The sequence below is a fragment of the Fusarium solani genome (genome assembly GCF_023522795.1).
Source record: "Fusarium solani strain SB1 chromosome Unknown bctg00000015, whole genome shotgun sequence".
NCBI lineage: Eukaryota > Fungi > Ascomycota > Sordariomycetes > Hypocreales > Nectriaceae > Fusarium > Fusarium solani.
Window position 1 is genome coordinate 99,640 of NW_027072143.1, and position 24,025 is coordinate 123,664.

The 24,025-nt window shown below is 52.2% G+C and overlaps 7 protein-coding genes across 7 annotated transcripts; 3 read left to right on the forward strand and 4 right to left on the reverse strand.

Annotated features, from left to right (window-relative positions):
- Positions 1-2,430: 2,430 nt before the first annotated feature.
- MRS44_018004 (uncharacterized protein) lies at positions 2,431-4,973 on the forward strand (the record flags this gene model as incomplete). Its single annotated transcript, XM_065616209.1, has 6 exons — positions 2,431-2,583; positions 2,658-3,046; positions 3,118-3,393; positions 3,471-4,028; positions 4,080-4,189; positions 4,258-4,973. 6 exons carry the CDS (start codon positions 2,431-2,433, stop codon positions 4,971-4,973), a joined length of 2,202 nt encoding a protein of 733 aa, XP_065472281.1.
- Positions 4,974-5,596: 623 nt separating this feature from the next.
- Positions 5,597-7,129, reverse strand: MRS44_018005 (uncharacterized protein; the record flags this gene model as incomplete). The annotated part of the gene is made up of 1 exon (XM_065616210.1): positions 5,597-7,129. One exon carries the CDS (start codon positions 7,127-7,129, stop codon positions 5,597-5,599), a length of 1,533 nt encoding a protein of 510 aa, XP_065472282.1.
- Positions 7,130-8,876: 1,747 nt separating this feature from the next.
- On the forward strand, positions 8,877-12,968 carry MRS44_018006 (uncharacterized protein; the record flags this gene model as incomplete). Its single annotated transcript, XM_065616211.1, has 2 exons — positions 8,877-9,465; positions 9,517-12,968. 2 exons carry the CDS (start codon positions 8,877-8,879, stop codon positions 12,966-12,968), a joined length of 4,041 nt encoding a protein of 1,346 aa, XP_065472283.1.
- Positions 12,969-14,509: 1,541 nt separating this feature from the next.
- Positions 14,510-17,361, reverse strand: MRS44_018007 (uncharacterized protein; the record flags this gene model as incomplete). The annotated part of the gene is made up of 6 exons (XM_065616212.1): positions 14,510-15,158; positions 15,210-15,282; positions 15,455-15,533; positions 15,583-15,721; positions 16,236-17,020; positions 17,059-17,361. The coding sequence occupies 6 exons, from the start codon at positions 17,359-17,361 to the stop codon at positions 14,510-14,512; spliced, it is 2,028 nt and encodes a 675-aa protein (XP_065472284.1).
- Positions 17,362-17,623: 262 nt separating this feature from the next.
- MRS44_018008 (uncharacterized protein) lies at positions 17,624-19,454 on the forward strand (the record flags this gene model as incomplete). The annotated part of the gene is made up of 3 exons (XM_046280852.2): positions 17,624-17,648; positions 17,746-19,208; positions 19,287-19,454. The coding sequence occupies 3 exons, from the start codon at positions 17,624-17,626 to the stop codon at positions 19,452-19,454; spliced, it is 1,656 nt and encodes a 551-aa protein (XP_046137807.2).
- Positions 19,455-19,738: 284 nt separating this feature from the next.
- Positions 19,739-21,460, reverse strand: MRS44_018009 (uncharacterized protein; the record flags this gene model as incomplete). Its single annotated transcript, XM_065616213.1, has 3 exons — positions 19,739-19,936; positions 19,999-21,171; positions 21,233-21,460. The coding sequence occupies 3 exons, from the start codon at positions 21,458-21,460 to the stop codon at positions 19,739-19,741; spliced, it is 1,599 nt and encodes a 532-aa protein (XP_065472285.1).
- Positions 21,461-22,327: 867 nt separating this feature from the next.
- MRS44_018010 (uncharacterized protein) lies at positions 22,328-24,025 on the reverse strand (the record flags this gene model as incomplete). The annotated part of the gene is made up of 1 exon (XM_065616214.1): positions 22,328-24,025. The coding sequence occupies one exon, from the start codon at positions 24,023-24,025 to the stop codon at positions 22,328-22,330; it is 1,698 nt and encodes a 565-aa protein (XP_065472286.1).

A 24,025-nucleotide genomic window follows, 5' to 3' on the forward strand; every position in this document is an offset into this window, starting at 1 on the left:
AAAGAGCCTCTTTGGACGCCTCGGTACTAGGCATGTCTGGCATTGTCTCTAATTCGCTGCGAAGCGACGACACGAGAAGCTTGTCACGTACAGGTTGAATAGCTAGGCAGCGAAGTTGACATCTGTCTTTCATAGCGAAAGGTGCCCGGCGGGGTTATCTATGATGCTTGTACGGGTAAGTGGCGTGTGGATTCTGTGGCCGCTGTCTCGTGGCCCGCGACGAAGGTACTCAAAGTCAAAGGGAGGACTCTCAAAATATTAAATGAGATGATCGTGATGAATCCACGCATGCAGCCGGTCAGCACCAAAAAAAGCTTATGCTGGCGATGGGCCAAAGGGTGTCGCTTTCGTGTTCGCGATAAGGGTCTGAACGGAAGATGTTCAGGACTTTTCCGCTATCGGGGATTCTTGGAGATGGGAACGGGAGAGAAAAAGGTTTGATGAGAGTGGACACGGCGGCAAGTAGCTAGACGCGGGGCGAGGACTAAGAATGCCGCCCAGAAGGTGGGCAAGCAGGCAATGAACGAAAAGGCTACGACACGCCAGAAACGGCCCAAGTACTAGCCCCAGTACTAGCCCCCCCCCAATAGTCATAATACCAGCGGGCAGAGGCGGTCCGCTAGTGGTCTCCCCACAAGGAGTATGATGATAAAGGGAAGGAGGGGCAAGCGGTCTCGAGCAGGCAAAATGCCACAAGCCACATTACAAACAAGTGGTCAAACGATGCTGAACACTTGGAGAAATCGGCCTTCAAGCAGGCCTGTCAAGCAGAGTCAAGCAAGCGGGGCTGGAAAAGAGACGAGCTGGCAAGAAGGGTGGGGCTCTCTTGGGTGGTCCGGATGAAGAGCGGGGAAGCGAAGACAGCTTAGCGTAGTCATCGGCCCTATGAGATCCGTTCTCCCGGGCGTAATAAATACTGACTGACTGAAGTGGTCAAACGGGAAGCTCAAGAAAAGAGTATCGAAGGGCGGGAAAAGAAAGATGGAGTACACAATGCGATGCCTGCGACGACCATGGTGTAGATGATCCGTCCATCGGCGCTCGCCCCGGCGATGGTGGCAAGAATAAATGAGGCGGCTGAGGAGGCCGAGGACAATTACAGCACAGGCAAGTTCCCCTAGAAAGGACGAGAACAGATATGATCTGATGCGCAGAACCGCTATGTGCCATTTTGGAGGGAGCGGGTACAGTCAATTGGAAGTGGAGGTGATAGAAGATTATTCGAGGCATTCGAGATCGTTGTCCATACAAAAGTTCCGAGGAGTTTCCGAACCCCGCCCCTCAAAGCCAACACATCCAAATGACACTTCGTCTTCAACCTTGAATAAATTCTAACGTATATGATGAGCGAGCCGACTGCACAAGCGAAGCGATCAAAAATCCCTCAACCTCACCTCTCTTCATTTGATTAAAGTTTCCCTAACCATAAAACATGCCACCATCAAATAATGAGGCAAATATTATTCTTGCCATTCAAGCTCTTCAAAATGACGCGAAGTTACGTATCCAACCGGCTGCAAGGATCTGTCCCATGAGCTGCCCGAAGCCTCTGTGTCGCATATCACCATTAGGTTCGTGCGACTGGATATGAAACTCGGCTCATACTTTGGGGTCGTGTATCCGGTTTCACATCCAACTTGTCGCATCAAGGATTCCAATCCTAACGACATGAGCTTAAATAGCTCTGCCCGAACACATGGCTGTTCAATTTCTTTTGTTCTTTAGATAATTCTCATCAATTGACTGGTGCCATCAATGATCCCTGTGGAGCCAGTTGTCTGACACTCCGCTACGGTCACGACCGGGGGGGTTCGACACGTGAATGGCGTGATGTTGAAGTTGAAGGTTCGATGGTCTTTGCGCCCATCTCCTTAGTGCATAAGAACCTCCAAGGCGTACCTCGCCCCACATGACCCCGGTCATCACGAGGGTACGAGCAGGGTACGAAAGGTTTGTTCAAATGAGAGGTCAGCGGCAATAAGAGAAGGCCTCGAGGAAGGCAGACAGTGTACGGCTGCAAAATTATGCGAGGTTGCTATTTGTAACAACCAAAAATTGCTGGCATTCACATGTTCACTGCCGAACACAAGGGGGTTCCCTCGCGCCCCAATCCCCGCGCACAACAAGCTTTTTGACTGTTGAGGACGTTCGTCATTAAAGCTTCAACTTCGGGGAGACCTTGGCTCCCATCATATGCTACTACAGAGGCGTCAGTTTACTATTTTAGACTTACGTCAGAGTTATCATCGATTTTGCCACGAAAGAGTTTGAACCAATCATATGGTGAAATCAGAAAGTCAATAATGCGAAGAGAAATTGCCGGGATATTTTACTATATATCTTGACGAAGTCCAACCCTCTATGAGTATACTACCTGGAAACGACCTTTGTTGTGCACTTAAGATTTATAGCCCGCTATATTATTTAAGCATGGACCCCAGTGATCAGAGCGTGAATAACCAGACAGCGGTCGCAGCTCCTCCTGTCACTTGCGAAAGCTTCCAGCGGCGGCCGTCTGCACACCAGATGCGCCAACTGAAGAGCGACCTCGGAGAGTACACCTGGGATGGGCCACCATACCACGTATGACGCTGTCCCATTGGCACTGTTGAAAACAACAAATTAAGGGCGAGCATCACTCTGACTTACTCTGACAGGCCATATACGCCGGCATTGCTGTTAATTACCACTTCGCCAATAGGAGAGTCACACTCGCTGTCGCTGTTCGTGACAGCTCATACATGCTAGACTACGCACAGCATGATATCTCCTCCGGTAACCTGCATCCAGATTGGGCCGTGATCACAGATCATATCATCGTGACAGCGAGAGAATATCAACAAGACCATGCCGAGAAGTTCATCGGCTTGGCCATGTCGACTGACTTGGCTGAACGGTGTCCTAATTTGTGTGCTCGCCTTTGGCTTGAGCTGGACATCATACCCATCGTACTCCGGAAGGTGGAGGAGAAGGTTAGTTGGGGTTCATACGATGAGCAATTGCCATTCAAATCGCTGGACGAACAGGCTGAGTCGATGGCAAGGAAGTGTATCAGGCAAGTAGTAGCATCCCTCGACTTCTTAAATTTAGTAACTGCTCTCTTCTCACTGGCTGTAGGTTCTTTGGTCCCAGCCAAGCCCCGGTCCTAGAGATTGGCAGCCGGGGCGTTGTTGAAGTTGACGCTGCGTTCCATGTCAAGTTGACGAGACCCTTGGACTACGAGAAGACGGTGGGGCCGGCAACCTGGTCCGCAGTCAATAAGTTTGCCAGTGACCTCAAAAAACGGCGAGTGAAGATAGCGTTCTTCAGCGCAACCCCGCAGGGTGGCGGTGTTGCCCTGATGCGCCATGCCCTTGTCCGGCTTGCAAAGGTACTCGGAGTGGATTTGGAATGGTACGTTCGCCCCCAGGTTCGCCCGTTTGCAGCGAGCTTATATTATGCCATGCACTGTTGATCTCATTACTGTGCAGGTATGTCCCGAAACCCAGGCCTGGCGTCTTCCGCATCACCAAGAACAACCACAATATACTTCAAGGTGTAGCCCCCCCGGGCACGCGTTTCACACCAGAAGAAAGGGATATTGTCCGCGATTGGGTCCATGAGAATGCAGACCGCTTCTGGCTCAAGAGAGCCGGACCGCCAGCTCCTGAGTGGTTGCCTGAGTGGTTTGAGAAGCATGCCCCGTTACTTCCTCAGTTGCCAGTACTTCCCTGGTTCCAGAGAAATGGTCCCTTGGTTCATCCTATCGAGGGCGGCGCCAACGTAATCATCATAGATGACCCGCAGTTGCCATTCTTGATCCCTCTGATAAAAAAGCGCACGCCGGACAGACCGGTCATTTACCGAAGTCATATCCAGATTAGAAGCGATCTCGTCGCCACGCCGGGTACTCCACAGGCAGAGGCTTGGGAACTTTTGTGGGAGTCCATCAAGCAAGCGGATGTCTTCATCAGCCACCCCGTGCGTGCGTTTGTGCCAAAGAACGTTCCCACGTCGACGGTTGGATACATGCCTGCGTCAACTGACTGGTGAGATGCACCCCTGGGCACTTTCATGATTGCTAGCTCACCAATTATTAGGTTAGACGGATTGACCAAACCTATGAGTGACTGGGACATCTCCTACTATGGACGAATCTTCAATTCCCAATGTCGAGAGCAGTACATGCCCACAATTCGGTTCCCAGAAGGTAAGGTCCTCTAAGATTCTAACCTTGATGTCTCTTATGAGTCGCTCTGACCTTTCACTCAACCCTAGAGGAATACATTGCCCACATTGCGCGGTTTGACCCTTCCAAAGGAATATGTGACGTGCTCGTCGCATACGAAAAGTTCCACAAGCTCCTCTGTCATTCCCTTCCCGACTGGAGACCTCCCAAACTGCTCATCTGCGGACATGGGTCAGTTGATGATCCAGACGGCACCATTGTCTACGACGCCGCCCTAGAGTATGTCGACCAGCATCTCAATCACCTCAAGCACCTCATCTGCATCGCGCGTATCGGTCCGAGCGATCAGATGCTCAACGCGCTACTGTCTAAGGCGAGAATTGCCCTGCAGCTCTCAACCCGCGAGGGTTTTGAGGTCAAGGTGTCGGAGGCTCTGCATAAGGGCAAACCCGTGATTGCAACGCTGGCCGGTGGAATCCCATTGCAGGTCCAGCACGGCAAGAACGGGTTCCTCGTAGACGTGAGCGATACAGATGCTGTAGCTGAGCATCTGTTCCAACTTTGGACTGACCAAAAGCTCTACGATCGTATGAGGGAATATGCGTCCACGAACGTCAGCGACGAAGTAAGCACAGTGGGTAACTTGCTCTCGTGGCTGTATCTGGCGTCTGAATTGTCCAAAGGAAGAAGAATTCAGCCAAATGAGCGCTGGATCAACGATATGGCACGAGAGGAGGCGAATGAGCCGTATCAGCCGCTGGAGAGCAGGCTCAAACGGGCGCTACACGCGAGCGAGGCGAAGTGAGGAGCTCTATCGTTGTATCTTGTTAAAAGTAATTTATTTGTCTCTTTCAGACAATTGGTTCCGCAGGGGATCATTGGTGGCACTAGTCGATTGATGAGAATTATCTAAAGAACAAGAAATCAAACAGCCATGTGTTCAGGCACAGCTATTTAAGCTCATGTCGTTAGGATTGGAATCCTTGATGCGACAAGCTAGATGTGAAACCGGATACACGACCCCAAAGTACGGGCCGCGTTTCATATCCAGTCGCACGAACCTAGTGGTGATATGCGACATGTCGGCTTCGGGGTGGGGTAGGCTTGTTGGAGATCACAAGTGTGAGGCGACCAAGTCGGTGGCAAGGTGTGGAAGAAGGAGGAACATTCTACAAGAAATCGTGCCTGTACATAAATAGTGCTTCCCCTACTGCACTTTGAGATAGAATCAAGCAATCAGCATCTTCTCATTTCAACAAGGTGATGGATCCAATAAGGCTAGGATCATCAGGACTTCAAGAGAGGGTCAACTGTGGAGACCAAAGATGATGATTGTATTCTGCAGGATCCTCCCGGCCCCCCTCTTCTCGAGAGGGGTTTTTGGGTCAATCTCACACCCGTTCTGACTAAGGTCAGGATATCGATCTATCAGAGGTTTCGTAATACAGGGTCACAATCCAACACAAGGCTGGGAGCCTTGGCGGGGAGAGACTTGGGGTCACGGTGGAAGAGGGAGGCGTAGCGAACATCGCCAAGCTCAAGCATCCAAGCGACGATACGTTCAAGGCCAAGACCAGCGCCGGCGTGGGGAGGGTCGCCGAGCTTAAAGGCCGTTAGGTAGTCATCCATGCCGTCCTCCAACATACCCGCGGCAGCCATATTGGCGCGGAGTTCTTCGATATTGTGGATACGCTGACTACCGGAGCAGATCTCCTGCCCTCGGATGAAGATGTCGAAAGATCGAGTATACTTAGGGTCGTCAGGGTCCTTAGCAGTATAGAAGGGACGGGTGCCGGCGGGGAACTTGTCGAGGACGTAGTAATCGGTGCCGTACTTTTCGCGGACAAGCTGGCCAAGAAGGATTTCGTCGGGGTTAGATAAATCTTCTTCAGCGTCGCAGCCATTGTCTCGGAGCATTTGAATACCTTGGCTGAAGGGAATAATGGGTGTCTCGTCAAGCCACTTGAGCTCGCCGCTAGGCCATCGCTTGCGGATAACCTCGAGTTCTCGAGAGGAGTAGACGGCCTTGAAGACCTCTTTCAGGAAAATATCGATAAGCTGAATGACCTCATGGTAGTCGGTTTCGATGGCCATTTCGAGATCAAGGCCGATGTATTCGGTAGCGTGACGGGGGGTATTAGAGATCTCGGCGCGGAAGACAGGGCCGACCTCGAAGACGCGACCAAAGTCAGCGGAGACGGCCATCTGCTTTGCGAGCTGAGGGCTCTGGGCGAGGAATGCCTTTCGGCCGAAATAGTTGACGGGGAAGACAGCTGCTCCACTCTCAGTGGCAGCGGGCTGAAGCTTAGGAGAGTGAATCTCGACGAAGCCATGATCCTCTAGAGTGTCTCGGAAGATACGAGTGACGAGAGACCGCACACGAAACAAGGCCTGGTTGGAAGGGTGTCGGAGATCGAGGATGCGCGACGACATGCGGTTGCGCAGCGTCTCGGGAGGCTTGTAGTTGCTGAAGGGTAGGTTTTGGGCGGGATTGACGAGGTGGACCGAGCAGATGTCTACCTCGACACCAGAATGAGTCGCAGATTGCACAGGCTGAGGCGGTCCCTTCAGAATACCGCAGACCTGGACGAGAGACTCGGGTCCAATTCGGCGCACCCATCTCACGAGATCGGCATTAGCAGCGCAGCGAGCAAGGACGCCTTGAACTGAGTGTGTCTGATCACGGAGGAGAAGGAAGTCGAGAGCATTCGAGAGCGGTCGCTGAGTCTCGATGCGAGCGCGGAAAGTGACCTCTATACCAAGAGGCAACGATTCAAGCTGGTTGATGGTGTTGATCTCTCCGGGATGGAGAGGCCAGTCGGCACTGGAGCTGGTGCGGCCGCTTTCGAGCGAGGTGCAGCTACTACAGCAACCATCGCGCCGAGCAGCTGTGCCGTTGGCCACGCCATTCATGCTGGGCATGGCCGCGACCTTTTGGAGTTCCATAGAGCTGTCGCGCATCTTATTTTCAAGGATCTTGGGGGGTGAAGACAAATTATACGGATGAAAATGAAGTTCTATTCTAGCATGAAGTGATAGCCTTCAGCGGCGAGGTCTGACGTGAGAAAAGTTACGATCCTCATAATCACGGGAAGCATGACATGATTCTCACCACCATTGGAAAGTTGATACGATTGGCCACTAACCCGAAAGTTTACATTCACTCCCAGTGCATCAGCCGCTGTCACATAATCCAGTGCATCACAATCGCGTCATAATGAACATAAATGCCTAAGTTAATCTACATTATCCTTCCTCATTATCACATATCCATCATCAGTAGTATCCTGGGGGTGAAAAAATTCATATTCTCGTGAATGATTATTGATTTTCGTGCCACAGTAAGGCAGAATATTCATAAAGCCAGCTGCTTCTTAGTCTGACTAACAACAGATACTCGCCTCGTATCATCTCATTCGAAGCTTTTCAATAGCATCCTTCCCGTAGGCAGGTCCGAAGTGTACAAGCAAATCACGCCTATCCAAGCTATATAGCGAGATTCCATGGATGGCAGAGCCCGAGGCCAAGACCGAGATCGGACATGAGCCTACAGTCAACCCAGGGAGTCTTTCTCGTCACGGAAAGTGCCTGGGATAGAAACGTGGTCATAAACATCACAGCCACAGTGGTGGGCAGTCTGAAGGGTCCAATCTGTTGAGATCCATTGTTTAACGGATCTGGCTATTCCGATCCATTGGTGGCGAGGATGTGGATGTCTTCTTGTCAATAGTTTCCGGCGGTTAACACCAGTCTTTCTTCTTCTTTAATACAACACAATATGCTCATTTCAACAGGTTATGAGCCCGGAAAAGCCACCATACAGCTGAGTATCCCCCTGATCATGATTTCCGATATCACTCGAGGTCTAATCGCCTCCTTCCACTGCGACAAAGATACTCATTGCACCTTACTCAAAGTTTTAACGGAATACTGCTAGCTGCGTGATCTAGGAATCGAGAACTGGGATATTGCACACTTCCCGGCCTATCAATGAAAATGTTTGCGCGAAAACTTTCACCCTATACTCGACCTCACGATGGCCTCGCACAACTACGACTTGAGAGCACGACCCCTCTCAAAACCGACCTTCCTTTGATTCCTTCACAAGCAGCATTTTCCTCATCATGACGCTGACCTTGACGCATATTTTGTTGCTGAATTCTGCTGTTGAGTTCTTGCTGAATATGTGACAAAAGGGAAGTTACTGGAAACTGCTGGAAAGGAAAGAATTTTTCACAAGAATATCGCCACCTATCGCCACAGGATGACCAAGCAGCTATTCTAGTTGATTCTACATCGCATAGGAAAGGACTTTTGACGTCTTGTATTTTCGGGAGGTTCCTTCTAGGTTCTGAGTTCTGAATGGCTTCGGTTGCATCATCAGAACCAAGAGAAACCCACGTTGCATCCAGTGGGAGCTCCGACTCATCCGTTACCAACAAAATCGACAGCAACAAGGATTTTGTTTTAAGCCTTGCGCTCGCCAAAGACGTCGTCAGGCAGAAGAGGGAAGATTCAGAAGATTCACTTCAACCTGCTTCATTTTGTCCCAGGCCTTGTACTGTCCAGCCATCAAGGAATCCATCCCTAAGCATGTCAGGCCTCCTTGGAACCCACTGGAACACTTGGCAACCTGGCCAGCATTCCGAAGCTAGAGTCAACAGCGGGATGGATCAACTGGAGCCGAGAAATGAAGGATCATCTCACGATGTTGGGATATGGAGACTTGTTCAAACGAAACAAGGACAAACCCACCGGCACCAGCGCCGCGACCGTTGAGAAGATCGACAACTGGCTCTCCAAGCAGGAGCGGGCGTGCGGAGCCCTCCTCAATCGACTTGGATACAACGCCAGGGAGCAGGTCAAGGACAAGGAGATCGTCTCGGAGATGTTCGATGAACTTGAGAAGCGCTTCAAGCCAAAGGGCAGTGCGGTTTTCCAAGAGCTCGATCGGCGATACAACAGCCTCGCCCTAGACCAATGCTCAGGAGTCATGAACTTTGCGGAACGGCTGCGAGAAGCTCAATCGGAACTCTTGCAACTCGACGAGACTTGCAAAATTGGCACGCCTCAATTCATCAATAAGTTCCTAACCGGACTTGGTCCCGAATACGAAGTGTTCCTCACTGCCTTCTACCAAAACCACAACTTACTACCCGAACGAGGCTCCAATGGAGAAATAACAAAACCTGCCGTCACATTCGAAGTCGCTCTTGCCGCCGCAGAGCAAGAGGAAATGAACATTCAACAGCGAGAAAAGGCCAAGACACAAACCGCCCTGCTGGCTGGAATGCGTGGTCCTGGCAAAGACCGAGTGGCTCAGACGTGCGGCCACTGCAATTGACCAGGTCATACCAAGGCCGGATGTTTCGGCCTACACCCCGACCTTCTTGAGGCGTTCAGAAGAAAACGAGCACTTCGGAGTGGACGACGAGAATCCAAGCTTGAGAAGAGAAAGGAGAACACCTCGCCACTGCAACTCGACGAGGATCACACCGCCGCCGTCGCCTTCTTAAACACGGCCCTTCTATCCTTTCAACCCCAGTTTGGCCTGGCTGCATCAGAGCCGTCCGAGCTGCTCGAGCGAATTCACGTATTGGACAGCGGCGCCTCTTCCCACACGTTCTGCCGTCGACAGAACTTTACGTCACTCGAGAACTTTACCGGCTCTGCCATCAACGGCATAGCTGGCTCGGCCATCATGCCCGAGGGGCAAGGCACATACACCCTCAGAACCATACGGAACAATGCCAAAGGAACGACGATCCTTCATAAGGCACTTTACGTCCCAGACGCTCACTGCAACCTTGTCTCGGTCTCGGCCCTCGAGGAAGATGGAGCAACTATTTTATTTCGAAAAGGACGAGCCGTCATTACAAGCCACGGTAAAGTCATCCTCAGCGCCACTAGGAAATTTGGTCTGTACGTGATCGACGAGGACGACGAACAACTGCACACTGCCATGGCCGCATACTCTGTCAGCGACCCCAAACTGCAGATCTGGCATGACCGACTCGGCCATTTGGGAGAACAGAACTTGCATTTACTCATGAAGATGTCCACGGGCATCACTCCTCTATCTGACTCCAACGTCTGTGAAGCGTGCGTAAAAGGGCGCATGAAGGAAAGGCCTCACCGCGGATGCATTCGAAAAGGAACAAGACCACTGGAGAGCCTGCATGGCGATATCGCTGGCCCCTTCCCAGACGAAGGCATCGACGGCCATAGATACTGGGCCTGCTTCATAGACGATTTCACCAAAATGACCTGGGTCTTCCCAATCAGACAAAAGTCCGAATTTGGCAACTGCCTTCGACAACTTCTGGAACAAACCGAGACACCAACCCGTCGCTGCCGTTACCTTCGCCTCGATCGAGGGGGAGAAAACCAAGCTGATGCAATCACTCTCTACTGCGAAAACAAGATGATTGAGATGATCTTCTCTGCTACCGAGCAGCACGAACAAAACGGGGTGGCCGAAGTAGCAAACCGTGTCCTACTCGAGAAGCTCACAACGACTCTCATCCATTCAGGACTGGAAAAGAAATTCTGGCCATACGTCCTCAAAGCCATGGCATACGTACGAAACCTCTCACCAGCCTCGGGTCGTCAAATCACACCTTATGAAGCATGGCACAAGGAAGTGCCGGATCTCTCCCATCTCCGAGTTATCGGCAGCCGAGGCTTTGCAAAGTTGCCTTCAGCCAAACGGAAGAAGATGGACGACAAGACAATCCCCTGCCGACTCCTCGGCTATCAAGGGAGCACAAACTACGCCTTAGTCGACGATAATGGAAGAATATTCTTTGCGAACAACGTCGTGTTCGATGAGAAATCCCTGCTGAGAAAACGAATTGCATCCGAGCAACCAACTGACGAACCCAACGCAAAACGGATGGATCTCACATCATCTCTCCCAATTATACCCCTAACCGAAAACATCAGAACAGACGGAGAGATACAGTCAGCCCCCAACCAATCCTATCAACCGAATCAAGACGAGCCAAGCTTCCATGTGGAACTGGGGACTCCAGAAAGAACACAAAGCCCCGACAGTGCAGTCGACGAACACCAAGTCGTCGCGGAAGCAGCCGACGGTCATCCCCAACAACGTTTTCCAGTACGGGAAACCAGAGGACAAATTCCATCAAGACACACAGTCCTAGCTCAACAAGACCCATCAGCTCAACAAAACCAATGGCGCTTCAACATGATTGCCATTCATCTGGCTATGATCGCCAACAACCTTGAACCGACCGAACCCAAAACCTTTGCCGAAGCAATGAACTCGCCTCATAGCGAACAATGGATGCAAGCCATGATTGACGAAATCGACTCCTTGAGGAGAAACGGCACCTTCATACCAGTCAGCCTGCCTCCAGGAAAACATACGCTCCAAGGCAAATGGGTGTATAAGCTCAAACGGGGAAAGGATGGCGAGATTACTAGATTCAAAGCTCGCTTCGTCGTCAGAGGCTTCGAACAAAAAGATGGAATCGACTACCACGAGACGTTTGCCTCCGTGGTCAAGCCGATGAGCTATAAAATGATCTTCGCTATCGCTGCGGCCCTAGACCTTGAACTGGAACAAATGGATGTCAAAACTGCCTTCCTTTACGGTGATGTCAAAGAAGAAATTTACATCACTCAGCCACAGGGCTTCGGCGACAAATCAGGCAAAGTCTTCCGACTGCGGAAGGCTCTCTACGGTCTTAAACAATCTCCCCGAATCTGGTACCAGACATTATCTGATTTTCTGGAAACCCTCGGCTTTAAACCACTCAACGCCGATGTTGGCGTCTTCATCCGTGGCACAACCTACATCGCCGTCTACGTGGATGATCTCCTAATCGCTGGTCCCGATAAGGAAGAAATCCGCCAAATCAAAGCCGCCTTGAGCAAGAAATTCGAAATGACTGACCTTGGCCCGTGTCAGTACTATCTGGGAATGTCCGTCCGGAGAGACAGACGCAACAAGGCCATCCTCCTCTCCCAACGAGCATATGTCGAGAAGGTCCTACGGGAATTTGACATGTGGGAGAGCAAGCCAGTCACAACTCCCCTGAGCACGTCAAAATTCCAACCTGTCCCAGAGGAATACAAAGCGTCTGGAACGACGAAACTATGGTACGCAAAAGCAATTGGTTCACTTATGTACGCCATGCTTGGCACTCGCCCAGACATCGCATTTGCCGTCTCTCTCTGCAGCCGATATCTGGGAAACCCAGCCAACGAACACGTCCAAGCCGTCAAGCGCATCATGAGGTACTTGCGAGGAACGATCGACTTGGAACTCGTTTTCAGCGGACCACTCAGACCGTTAGTTGGGTACACCGACTCAGACTGGGCTGGCGACCATGACACCAGACGATCAACGGCTGGTTATGTCTTCAACGTCGGCACAGGCGCCATCAGTTGGAGCTCCAAACGACAACCAGCGGTCGCACTATCATCCTGCGAAGCGGAGTACATGGGGCAAACACAATGCACCAAAGAAGCGATCTGGCTACGAGGGTTGCTGCGCGAACTTCTGGCCCAATACAAACATGGAGACCTTCAAACAACTATCCTCTACGGGGACAATCAAGGGGCAATTGCAATGGCCAAAAATCCACATTTCCACGCCAGGACTAAGCACATTGATCTTCAATGGCATTACGTTCGAGAACGAGTCTCGGACGGAGACGTTGAGCTCCAATATGTCCCAACCGAGCAACAAATCGCAGACGGACTTACAAAAGCTCTCCCAAAAGACCGGTTTATCGTGTTCCGTAATGCGCTGGGCCTCTCCAATCCGTGATCTACTGTTGGTCGCGTAAGTATGGATCATGAGAAAGGAGTCTCAACAACCAACCAAGCTACCAGCCAACCAAGTTAGGAACTAGAGGCAGTAGCGTCGAAAGTCTACTACATTAAAGTTCACAAATCCTTCTTATCCTTTTCATCATACTCCAAGTGGGAGAGAATGGGAGCCCAACAGTCTATTCAAATCATCGAATCCCCAAAAATGACCCGCGGGCCCTCGGCTCGGAACACTTCGGCTTCCTACAACAATTCTACAACAGCTTCAGCTGTATCTGGGCGCCCATTACGCGCAAATCAGATCCACCTATTCAGAAACATTCACGCAAGAGCCAATCGGAAAGAATCATGTGGCAGATGAACATGATTGAGCTACAAATCTAAAAACCTACAAAATACAGCAAACGCTGCTGAATTGGCTTCTTCAGCCTTAACAGCCACTGTCCTACAAGACATGCAACGGAACCTGGTCAATCGGATCCGTCAAAGAAAACAAAACACTTCGACTATCATAGTCGGCAATACATATAAAAGACAATGCCAGTGTCTTCCACATTTCAAAACCACCTGTACGTGATAAAGTGGGAGATCTGGGGCGTTAAGGCCCCAGTGATCGAAGATTCCAAGACTTCATCCAAATATCAAACTACCTGGGAGATCTGGTGTGCTAAGGCTCCAGTGACCAAAGAATCCAAGGCTGTCCGCCTCGCAAACATCAAACATCAAACAATCTGGAGGATCCTGGGTGCTAAGGCCCCAGTGACCAGAGAATTTAAGGCTGTTCGCCTAACAAATTTATCTATCAAACAATTCGGGAGACCCGGGGTGCTAAGGCCCCAGTGACCGAACAATCTAACACAGGTGTGGTAATAAAAGCTCTTTCCTGTTTTTCACCCACGAAGGTGTTTTTGAGGTTTTAACGAGGCCACACTCTGTTACGCAGAAACATCTCGCACCAATGGCTCGAGTGGGAGTGTTGAGATCCATTGTTTAACGGATCAATGGCTATTCCGATCCATTGGTGGCGAGGATGTGGATGTCTTGTCAATAGTTTCCGGTGGTTAACACCAGTCTTTCTTCTTCTTTAATACAACACAATATGCTCATTTCAACACAAAATGGCCAGTGGCTAATGTAGGATGCCACCACCACGGCGTGACGAGTCTTGCAGACGTTGCCGCTCAGGCTTGCATTTTCGGCCTATAGACGAGCCACGACGGTTGACCGCCTCTTCGCCATGGTTATCACATATCCTTTCTCCATCTCTGCATGTAGACTTTCCGTGGTTCTAGGTATACAATAAGTCAATTGCCGAGCCTGACGGCGAGGTATCACACGCCATGCATGAGCGAGAATGTATCCCCCTGTTGGCCTTTGAACAAATGCAAGACTGCATTCACGGCTCAGCGCCTTACTCAAGGGCTTTCTTACCTAGTGTACGCCCCAATTAACACTTCAAACACAACCTCAGAGAACGCCGTCGATCTTGTATTATACATCTTCCCCGATATCTAGGTACAGCACATGCAAGCAAGCAGGCTAAAGCAAGTCCCTTGCAACTATCACATACTCTTCCTCCGTCTTCTCCTCTGAATCTTCTCCCGTCTTCTCCCCCGGATCCCTCCCATCTTCTTCCCCGGATCCCCCCATCTTCCCAGAGAATTCCTCCTTTTCCAAGTCGCCGCGCACCTTTTCGAGCGCAAATTCATGAGTCCCCTCTGATCGGTGCTCCCAATACCACTCCGATAACTTATTCAACCCATGTGACGACTGAGCTCGACAGACGGTATCCAACCAGGTACCAGCAATCTCATAGCAGGTTCTGACACTCCTAAAGGAACAGATCATCTGCTCCCACATCCCCCGACGATTTTTCAGCTCACAGCCGTCCAAATGTCGGAGGAAGTCACGTAGATAGGAGCCGCAGATAGGTCCTGGGTTCTCATCTGCACTGCCGAGGACCAGATCGTAGGATATCAAAGCCACCAAACACAAAGCGATTTGATCCGCAGCCTGCGATTCACGCAGGGTCGCTATGAGTTGGCGGTATACTTGCTCGCCCTTGCCTGATGCCATCCATTTGCGTAAAGGGACATTGTCCACGCTCATGTTTGCACAGTAGAAAATGAACAGCGGCAAGCTACTTTCGGGATTTCCCAGCAAGGGCATGTTGTAGTACGCACGGAAGCTATTACATGTCAGTCTGGGATGCAAAGCCAGTTTCGGTGTGCCTTCCTACCTCATCGTCTGAGCGCCGGTGACCGCTTCGTATGAAAGGTCGTTGATCAAGTCTGCTGGTAGAGCCTCATATTCTGCGTTGGAGTGCGTCTCTTCTGCCGCCGGCAGATTCGAGCAACGCACGAATTAGCGATACTTTGTGAAACCCCATCGTCGCGTCCTCCGCCGGCCAAGCCATCGTCAACCTTTTTATTTGTTTCATCCATGATTCGTCGTTCCGATTTATGAGCTCTCGAGAGGTCTCACCGTTGAGGTCGTTGGGCAGATGCAGGGCAAGGAAGCAACATAAGTTGTCAAAGTGACTGCGGACCTCAGGAGGGGCTGCCTAGGTGTCGTTAGTCATCTATCCTGAGTATGAGGCTGTGGGAACTTACCTCCACGTCACGTATCAAGATTGCCCACTCGATCGGTAGCCGCAGGCGCTGGTTGGGGGTATTATCTCGATAATACCGGCCAAGCCCCTGATGCTGGCTCGACAAAATGCCTCTGACCGCATTCTCAACCGACGTTAGCCTGGAAGATCCTAAGTGGGTGTCGATTGTTCTTTGGTGTCTGCAAGTATCTATTCCTGGTCATGAGGGCGGGTGATAAGAACTATGCGGCGCTTCCTCGGTGAGCCAGGTCTAGGATGCTCCGGTTCCTCCTCTACTTCGGAGGTTGTAGCCACCATTATGCATGAGGGCGCTCTTGATGCGGTTGGGCTAGATGCGTGAGCGTCCAGCTGTTCTTGCGGTGTAGGTTGGTGTCGCGCTGCGGTTCATTGGATGTGCGCTGCGGTAAGTCAGGATCAGCGCCTATTGCCCGGACATGTTCTCTTTGTTCCTTAGTTAGTCGACGAAAGACGCCGTGCACCTTCCTCGGCCGAGCTGGGCACTTGTGGAAGCCGGCCTGGTGGGGGCCTAAGCAGTTGGCGCATTGCTCTGCTGCAGCGCAGTCAGCCAAGGCGTGGCCCGTCTTGCCGCACCGTTGACAGTGAGGCCGTCTACGGCATATCCGGAAGGAATGGTAGTCCCAGCATGTTTCGCACTGCCTAGGGCGGTCGGTTTTGTCGAGAGGTCTGGCCGGGTGGCTGCCGAGGACGGACCAGTATTTCTTAGTAGGCTTCAAGAAAGACACAAGTAGGGTCTTAGTCAAAGGGTCTTCTGAGGTCTGTCGCGCGGGGCGCACGTCCACGGGCTTGAGCCCTGTCTGAATTTCTATCTCATCATTGACAATGCTGTCAACATCAACCTCATTGCCATGAAAGTCAGTTAGTCTTCGGGGAAGGTCTGAGATCACATAGGTAAACCATGTTTTGTTAGTCTCTATAGTCGTGGCCCCTAGGTCCGCCGCCCATTCGGCTTGCTTCTCCACAAGGTAGTCGCGGGTCTCAGGGTCGGCAGTCAGGACGGCCCATCCCGATCTGACGGGAAATACCTGCCGGATCTTGTTTGAGATGGCGCCGAGTTTTCCGCGGATGTGGGTCCGGATCGCGTAGCAGTTCTGGGCCCGAGCCGGGGCTCTAGCTTCTAGGCGGATGAAGACCCGGAGGTCCTCGCGGGGTGGGGCGATAGTCGCCGGTCGTCCCTGGCGACGCGGGGCGTCAGATTGTTGTCGATGTTGTTGTTGTCGTTGGCGTTGGGGAGGCAGATGGCCGGGATCAGCCGCAGGTGAGGCAGCGACGCTGCTGTACGTAGGCTTGGGGGTTGGTCCAGCACCGGAGAGCTCGCGGCTCCAGGAGTCTAGAGAGCTGTTGGCGAACTGTTGGGCGAATTGTCGTTCCTGTCCAGTGGTAAATTGTTGCGCAGCTTCTTCGAACTTGGCACAGAAGGCCTGGAAGACCGTCAGTTTGGCGTTATACTCCTCTACACGTTCGCGTGCGAGCCTATTGGCTGACTCGACAATAGAGACTGGTCGTTGTCCAGGAGGTGATGAGGGGGGTCAGGGCGAGCTCCTTCCGTAGCTGCGGCAGTGGTGGTGGTGGCATTAAGTGGCGAGGACGGCGTTTGAGCCATGCGCCCGGGATCGGGTGAGACACCAATTGGGCCGTTCACGATCGCGGGGCTGTTCTGCAAGAGAGCTGCACGGGCTCCTCGGTTCAGGTTGGCGGGGGTGTGGATACCCAGGTCAAAGGGATCCGGGGCAGGGGGCGGGTTCGTCGTAGGCGATGCCATCGCCGCCGCGTGCGGCTGCGCAACGCGCAGGTTGGGACGTTTGGTGTGTTATTGTTAAGGATTAAGGTGTAGATAAGGCTACTTTCTTAACACTTGCATGCCAAGGAAGGTGTAATCATTGATTATTATAATTATGATTAGAAGTATAGGGTATGCGAACCGGCTAAATATTCCCTTTTGGCTCCTTTTTCTCGGCGAAATTCAATCTTCCCCACTCTCGTCTTGCAAACAACACAATCAGTGAATCACACCCACCTTCGCCATGAGCAAGCGAGCCTGCGACGCGTGTAAACAGCGCAAAGTCAAGGTAGGTAGCGTGCAACCCCGGATCTAGCTGCTCAACCCCAGATTAACCGACTGACACGCCAACTCAAGTGTGATCAGACACCGCCTGCATGCACTCCTTGCCGCAATGCCGACCTGGTGTGCACATATGTGGTACCTCGACGGAAGCGGGGGCCCAAGCCAAAGACGCGTCCCGGGACGTCGAGATCAACCTCAACAACGATCAGTCTGGGGGCAGTTGGGTCTCGCAATGCAGTCCAGCTTCGCTTCAGAACAGTTCGCCTCACACTCATGAAGAGCTTCCCCAAGTGGGAGTAGCAGTTGAATCAGCTGACAGCATGGCGACATCTCTGGCCCTTGCTTGTCATCGCGAACTGCTGGCGGGTCTTTCCCTTGCAACAGGAGAGTTTGCCCTTGACCCCGACAAGCTGACACGACGATGCATCGATCTCTTCATTAGCTCCGTATTCCCGCTAGTGCCGGTCGTCTGCGAGTCAACCCTCCGGCCCCTTTCGCTGGCCCTCCCCTCTTTCGCTGAGCATGTGCAGGCCCCCTTGAATAGCCTGACACCTGAGATGATCAACTTAGTTCGGAGTTACTCTCTTCTCACTGCCGTATGCTCCGCCGTCCTCCACTGCATGCCGCTTGATGTCTGCCCCCAGGGCGATGCACTGGCAACTCTGTTCCTGAATGCCTCGGAAACAACCCTCCGGCTTTTCTCTGCCCATGATGTCGCGAACCCGACTTCCTCTTCGCTCTCGATCCGGATTATGCATTCCTCTTGTCACCACGTGATGGGGGATGCTGACCTTGCTTGGAATGCCATGGACGAAGCTATGCGGCTTGCCGTGCAGATGCGCCTCTTTGATGAGTGCTCATACGAGACTCTCGATCCCATCGAGGCTCAGCTGCGCCGCAATGCCTTTTGGAGCCTCTATTCGAGCGATAGGTCTGCCTGCCTGCTCAATTCGCGGCCCATGCAATTGGATGAATTTCGCCTCCAGACCCCATTCACGACTCTCTTTAAGACGAGCCAGGCCACGCCGCTACTGGGTCCGCATGAGCCCAGTCATCTACACCAGGTTGAGGAATGCATCTTGCAAGGCTTTCTAAAAAATCACGATGTCTGGGATCTGGGCCATGCTATACTATTCAACCTACAACTATTCGCCACTGCCAATATCCGAGCAGGCGAGGGGGCCGGCATCAACAAGAACCAACAGCAAAGCTTGTCCGAGTCCTACCTTCGCTTCCTGTCCAGCTTGGATAACATTCCTGAGCTTATTGCATCGCCCAATACGCTATGCGCTTCTTCAGATGGACAACTTCTAGAATACCAGAGACGCGCATTGTGGGTGCAAAAGGCGAACCTTATACTTACATACCATTACCTGCGTATTATGATCCTCGAACGCTTCATTGCAGCAAACCTCCACTGTTTACTAGGGCTAAACGATGACCCGATATCGCTGAAATGCCGGAAGGTAGAGATTGCTCACGATGTGCTTGATCTTGTCACGAGTGTCCCGTTTGAGGCTCTACAAGCCAATGGAGAATCATGCGTAAGCCCCTTTCTTTTCTGCACCGCAACGCGCATTTACTTAGTGTGCTAACCATCGGACTATTTCCTCTCTTCTTAGGTCGAAAAGCTTCGTCTCGTTTGCGCTACCCTACTCGAGGTACTACAAAATTGCGAATCCGTGCATGTGCTAGAGAGGGCCAAGTCACACTTTGCTGCTTTGCTCGATGTTCTCTCCAAGCTCAATTCGCGAGTATCAGAGAAGCTAGCGGTATCTTGTCAACCTTGATATATCAAACTATCTTGCAGTCCGCATCATTGCCGTGGGTTCCTGGAACGAGAGCCCCCTGCCAGGGTCGGTTAGAATGGTACCATCTTTATGTTTCGCAGATTGGCAGGGTCCTCGTATTACACAACTTGTACAATGATTGCTCAATCGCAATGGGTTCGTGATTCCTTAGACCTAGCGATACTAATCTTGATTGAGAATGAGACTAACAAACCGTTACCCATCTCAGACTGCTTTTCATATCCAGATACACACACTTGAAGGGCAGGAAAGCGGCTGCCAGATCAAGCCTCTTCTGCCTTGGGTGCCTTCTTCTCTTGGTCCTCATGACCACCGTGCTCCTGGTAGAGCTCTTCCAGCTCACTGAGAGTTCGGTTCTTCGTTTCTGGAAGGAAAAACCATAGGTATAGCGTCAGAGGAGCCGAAAGACCAACAAAAATGATCAACAAGCGAGCTCCTAGGTTAGCCTCGTCAGGGTTGAACTAGTTCAAGGTTAGCAGGGTCGCGGGGCAATAGAGATCCCGGGGGTGGGAGTCGAACGTACCAGATACGGGATGGAGAATGCAATAGCCCAGCCAATGATGTTAGCGACGATGGTTCCGAACGACTGAGTCTTGGCTCTCAGCCGCTGGCTCGGAAGCTCTGGCGCAACCACGAAGCCGATGGTGCCGATGGTCAGTTGGTAGAAGAAAGCCCATGAGGCAACAAAGGCCACCGAAGCAGTCACAGCCGCCTTGTTGTCAGTTCCAGCGAATCCCACGGAACCAATAATTAGATCCCAGATGATCAGGAGAGTTGCTCCGTAGATCATGACCTTGCGTTGACCCACGAAATTGGGCAAGATCAGAGCTCCGATGTTGCCCGCCAACATGAGTGCGAAGGCGCCGAGGCTGATGGCAAAGGCGTCTGAGACTCCAGACAGCTGGAAGAAGTACGTCTGGTAGCTGATGACGAAGGGCATACCGCTGCAGTGGTGGAGTGTGTAAATGGTGGTCAATAAAGCGGTCCGCTTGAGGTTTCCACCCTGGAAGATCTCCAGCCATCTGACCTTTTCTGCCTCATGAGGGCCTTGATTGGCTATGTTGATGTTGTGCCTGAGCTCCTCGACCATCTCTTCAACGCGTTCCGCGGGCAGATCACCGTGGAGGCGGACGATTGCCTTGCGGGCGTCCTCTTCTCTCTCCTTCATCACATACCACATTGGGGACTCTGGGAGGAAGGGCATGAGCGGGAGGAGAATGGCTGGGATGAGGAAAGTCAAGCAGAACGTTCCCTTGTAGGACCAAGAGCCGTGGATCTTGGAAAGAGGGTTGGCGATGACGACTCCCAGGAACTGGCCAAAAACGACAAAGACGTTGAAGAAGGACATGAGGGTGCTCCGAATCTCTGTGGGCGCATTCTCGACGACGTACAAGGGAGCAGTGGTGTAGGAGAAGCCGACCGAGATGCCAAACACAAGCTTGGCTCCGAACAGGGCCTGGACGTTGGGCGCAAAGATCATAACGAAACTGGTGGCGACCGACATAAGCAGGTTGATCCAGAAGCTGAACTTCCTGCCCAACCAGTCGTTGGTGAAGCCGGCAAAGAAGCTGCCGATGACGACTCCGATGGTATTGGCGGCGGCCCAGAGAGACTGCCACATGGCGGAGATGACATAGTCGTGGGCTGGGGCGTAATATCGACCGTAGTCCTCGCGGAAGGCCTGGAAGGCGAGGGCCTGGCCAGAGATGATGCCGTCGAATCCAAAATTGATCATGAGCGACATGATCATGACGCACCCAGAGGGTGATCTTCTTGTTGGTCTTGAAAGCTCGGAGGTTGTCCTTCCACTGGCCGAGGCCAAAGCTAGGCTCGGGCGGCCCAGTTGGAACCTGGTGCTCGGCATGAGAAGCATCCTGGCCGTTGTTAGTCTTCCTTGGGTGATGATAATGACCCGGAGGAGGAAGGTTTACCTTGGTCAACTTGTCCAAGCACTCGGTGCCTTGTGCTGTTACTGTCTGTGCCATGGCTGGCAAAGGTCAAATCGATGTGAAGAGAGCTGAATTGTAGTCTGATGAGGAGTGAGGGCATCACGAAAGGAGGCTCGTCGACGCCGATATTTATACAGGAAGTGGAGACGTCCCGGATTCTCTCATCCGGGGTAAAGCGTGGCCGAGTCGTACGAAGGGATCGAGGCCGTGACCGCAAACCGGGACTGTCATTGCACCATTGGCCCGCTTGACAGATGAAGAATTGCCGGTGGGCGGAGGCTTCAGAGCGTGATGAGAGAACTGTCGGCTGATAGCCGTGGGGAATGGTGGGAGGAGACCGTCTAATCTGTTTTGAGATAGATTCGCCGGGAGGAGCTTGCCACCATGGGGATGCTTTTGGCCAATTTCGCCGAGGGGGACTGAACGGCGTATTCAGTTTGCCTCAATCGATGGCCATTGGAGCGCAAGTAATGGTATTGTTTACGAGACATGTTTGCAATGTCCGACGTTTAGCCAACAAACGTACGTCAATCTGCCATAGTTGTCCCGACGGTTGAAGGCGTCCTTTTGTTTGTGTTACCTAGACCGTTGTTGTTATCAATGACGTCTCCGTCGGCCACAATATCAAAGAACATAATAGTGTTAGACCGTCTATCGGTGTTATGGACTGACTGGTCGTTCTGGCCCATCGGGAACCTCGCTAGTAAGAAACATTCTGACTGCCTGCATGGCCAGATGAGGTGCTTTAGTACGTAGGATCAACAAGTTGCACCTCAGATCACGCCACTTATCGCGTCGAGCAGTCGGAACGGAAAAGAGGGAGTAAATCTCTCTCAGCATGTATTGCGATAATGACTTATCGCGTCAAACTATTCTACCTGAACAGGCCAACCGACTAACTAACTAAATGCTATACGCAACACACTCGGCAAGGTAGGTTCTTGCAGGAACCAAGACTCGGATGGGGAAGCCACCATCGTCTGGCGTCTCGCTCGGCATGATGGCCAGTTCTCCACTCATACGCTCATCTCCGTTCAGTGTCCGGCTTCGTGTGAGGTTGCCATCGTCATCCACCAACAATTCGAAAAACTCTAGAACGCCCGTGTACACAGCGGACGGGTCTACACTCTCGAAAGTGACCTGGTAGCCTTGGCCGATGAACAGGAAGCGGCCGTCGCCACGGTGGATGATCATACCATAAGCCGGCGCTGGCTCTCCAAAGGCTATGGAGCGGGTGATGTTCAGCTTGAACTTGCCGAACGTATGCTCCCACTTGTCCTTGCGGCTATCTGAAAGGGGGTCAAAGTAGAACCCAAATGTGCTGTTGGGTTCGGCGGCCTGAGCTGCGAGGATGTGCTTGCTCATCTTGGAGAGGATTTCGTAAGGTTTTGTGAAGTCACTCTCTGACGCCGGCACGTCATCGACACCAAAAGGAGAGCATCCCAGACTGCTGTAAGTGCCATAAGCCAACCAGGCCCGGCGCGCGCCTCGGCCGTCGGCTCGCTGCTCGGGAATAAAGAGTGGCTGGTTCTCGTAGCGATACTGCTTACAAACCCACTCATAATCTTGCAGGTAAATATCGGGAGAGACAAAGTCGATGGCTGGCGCGTTGTGCCTCCAAAAGTCGAGTGTGTGAGGACAGGGGCCGCCTGACGGGTACACGCCAGGCTTACCGGTATATCCACCACCAGCTACCGCTGGGAGATCGATCTTGCCTCCGGTCTCTCCAAGGTCCACGAGGGAAGCGTCTTCGGTGTTCATCCAGACGTTGACAAAGAATGGAAGGGGATATTCCTTCTTGCCAGCCTCGGCGACTTTGCCCACGTAAGAGGATAGGGCATTTGTCATAAAAATCTCGTCTCCAAAGATGCTCGAGCCGAAAGCCTGGGGCCAGCTCACGGGGCCGTCAGCAGCAACAGCCTCTCTGAACTTGGGCCACTTCCTTTCGAACTCGGGGTGAAGCTGTTTCTTCCCCTTGAGATACGCCAAGAGGTCAGTGGGGACGGACTTTTGAAAGGCCTCGTTTGCCAGGTCGCAGCGATCTCTAGAGTCTCCCAGTAGACCGCACTCGTTCTCCACTTGAGTCATGAGGACGGTGCTGTGTGCAGCGTCGAGCTCTTTAATGTGTCGCATCAGGGCGGCAAAGGCCTTCGCGTCGGCCTCCCAACAAGCATGGCAGAAGGGCGAGAGGACTTCGGTCACCTTCAACTTGCCATCCTGGTCGAAGATCTTTGCGCGCTGGAACCGACTGGGATTCGTCTTGACCCAGCCTGGAATGTAGGAGCTGGTGCCGTTCTTGTAGCTGCCAAACCACAGCACCACGAGGTGGAGGCCGCGTTTGCGAGCGGCCATGATAGCTCTGTCGAGCTCTGCGAAATCGAACTTGCCCTCCTCGGGCTCGATCATCTCCCAGGTAACGCTCCCAAGCACAGTGTTGAAGTTGCAATCCTTCAGGTTGTCCCACACTGCCTCCATGTACTCTTCTGAAGACAGGGACGAATTGTGCAGCTCTAACGGGAGCATAAGGAAGGGCTGGCCCTTGACGATCAGCTGGGCTGAATCGGGCGTAGCTCGAAGGTACGGGATCTCGGTGGTGACCAT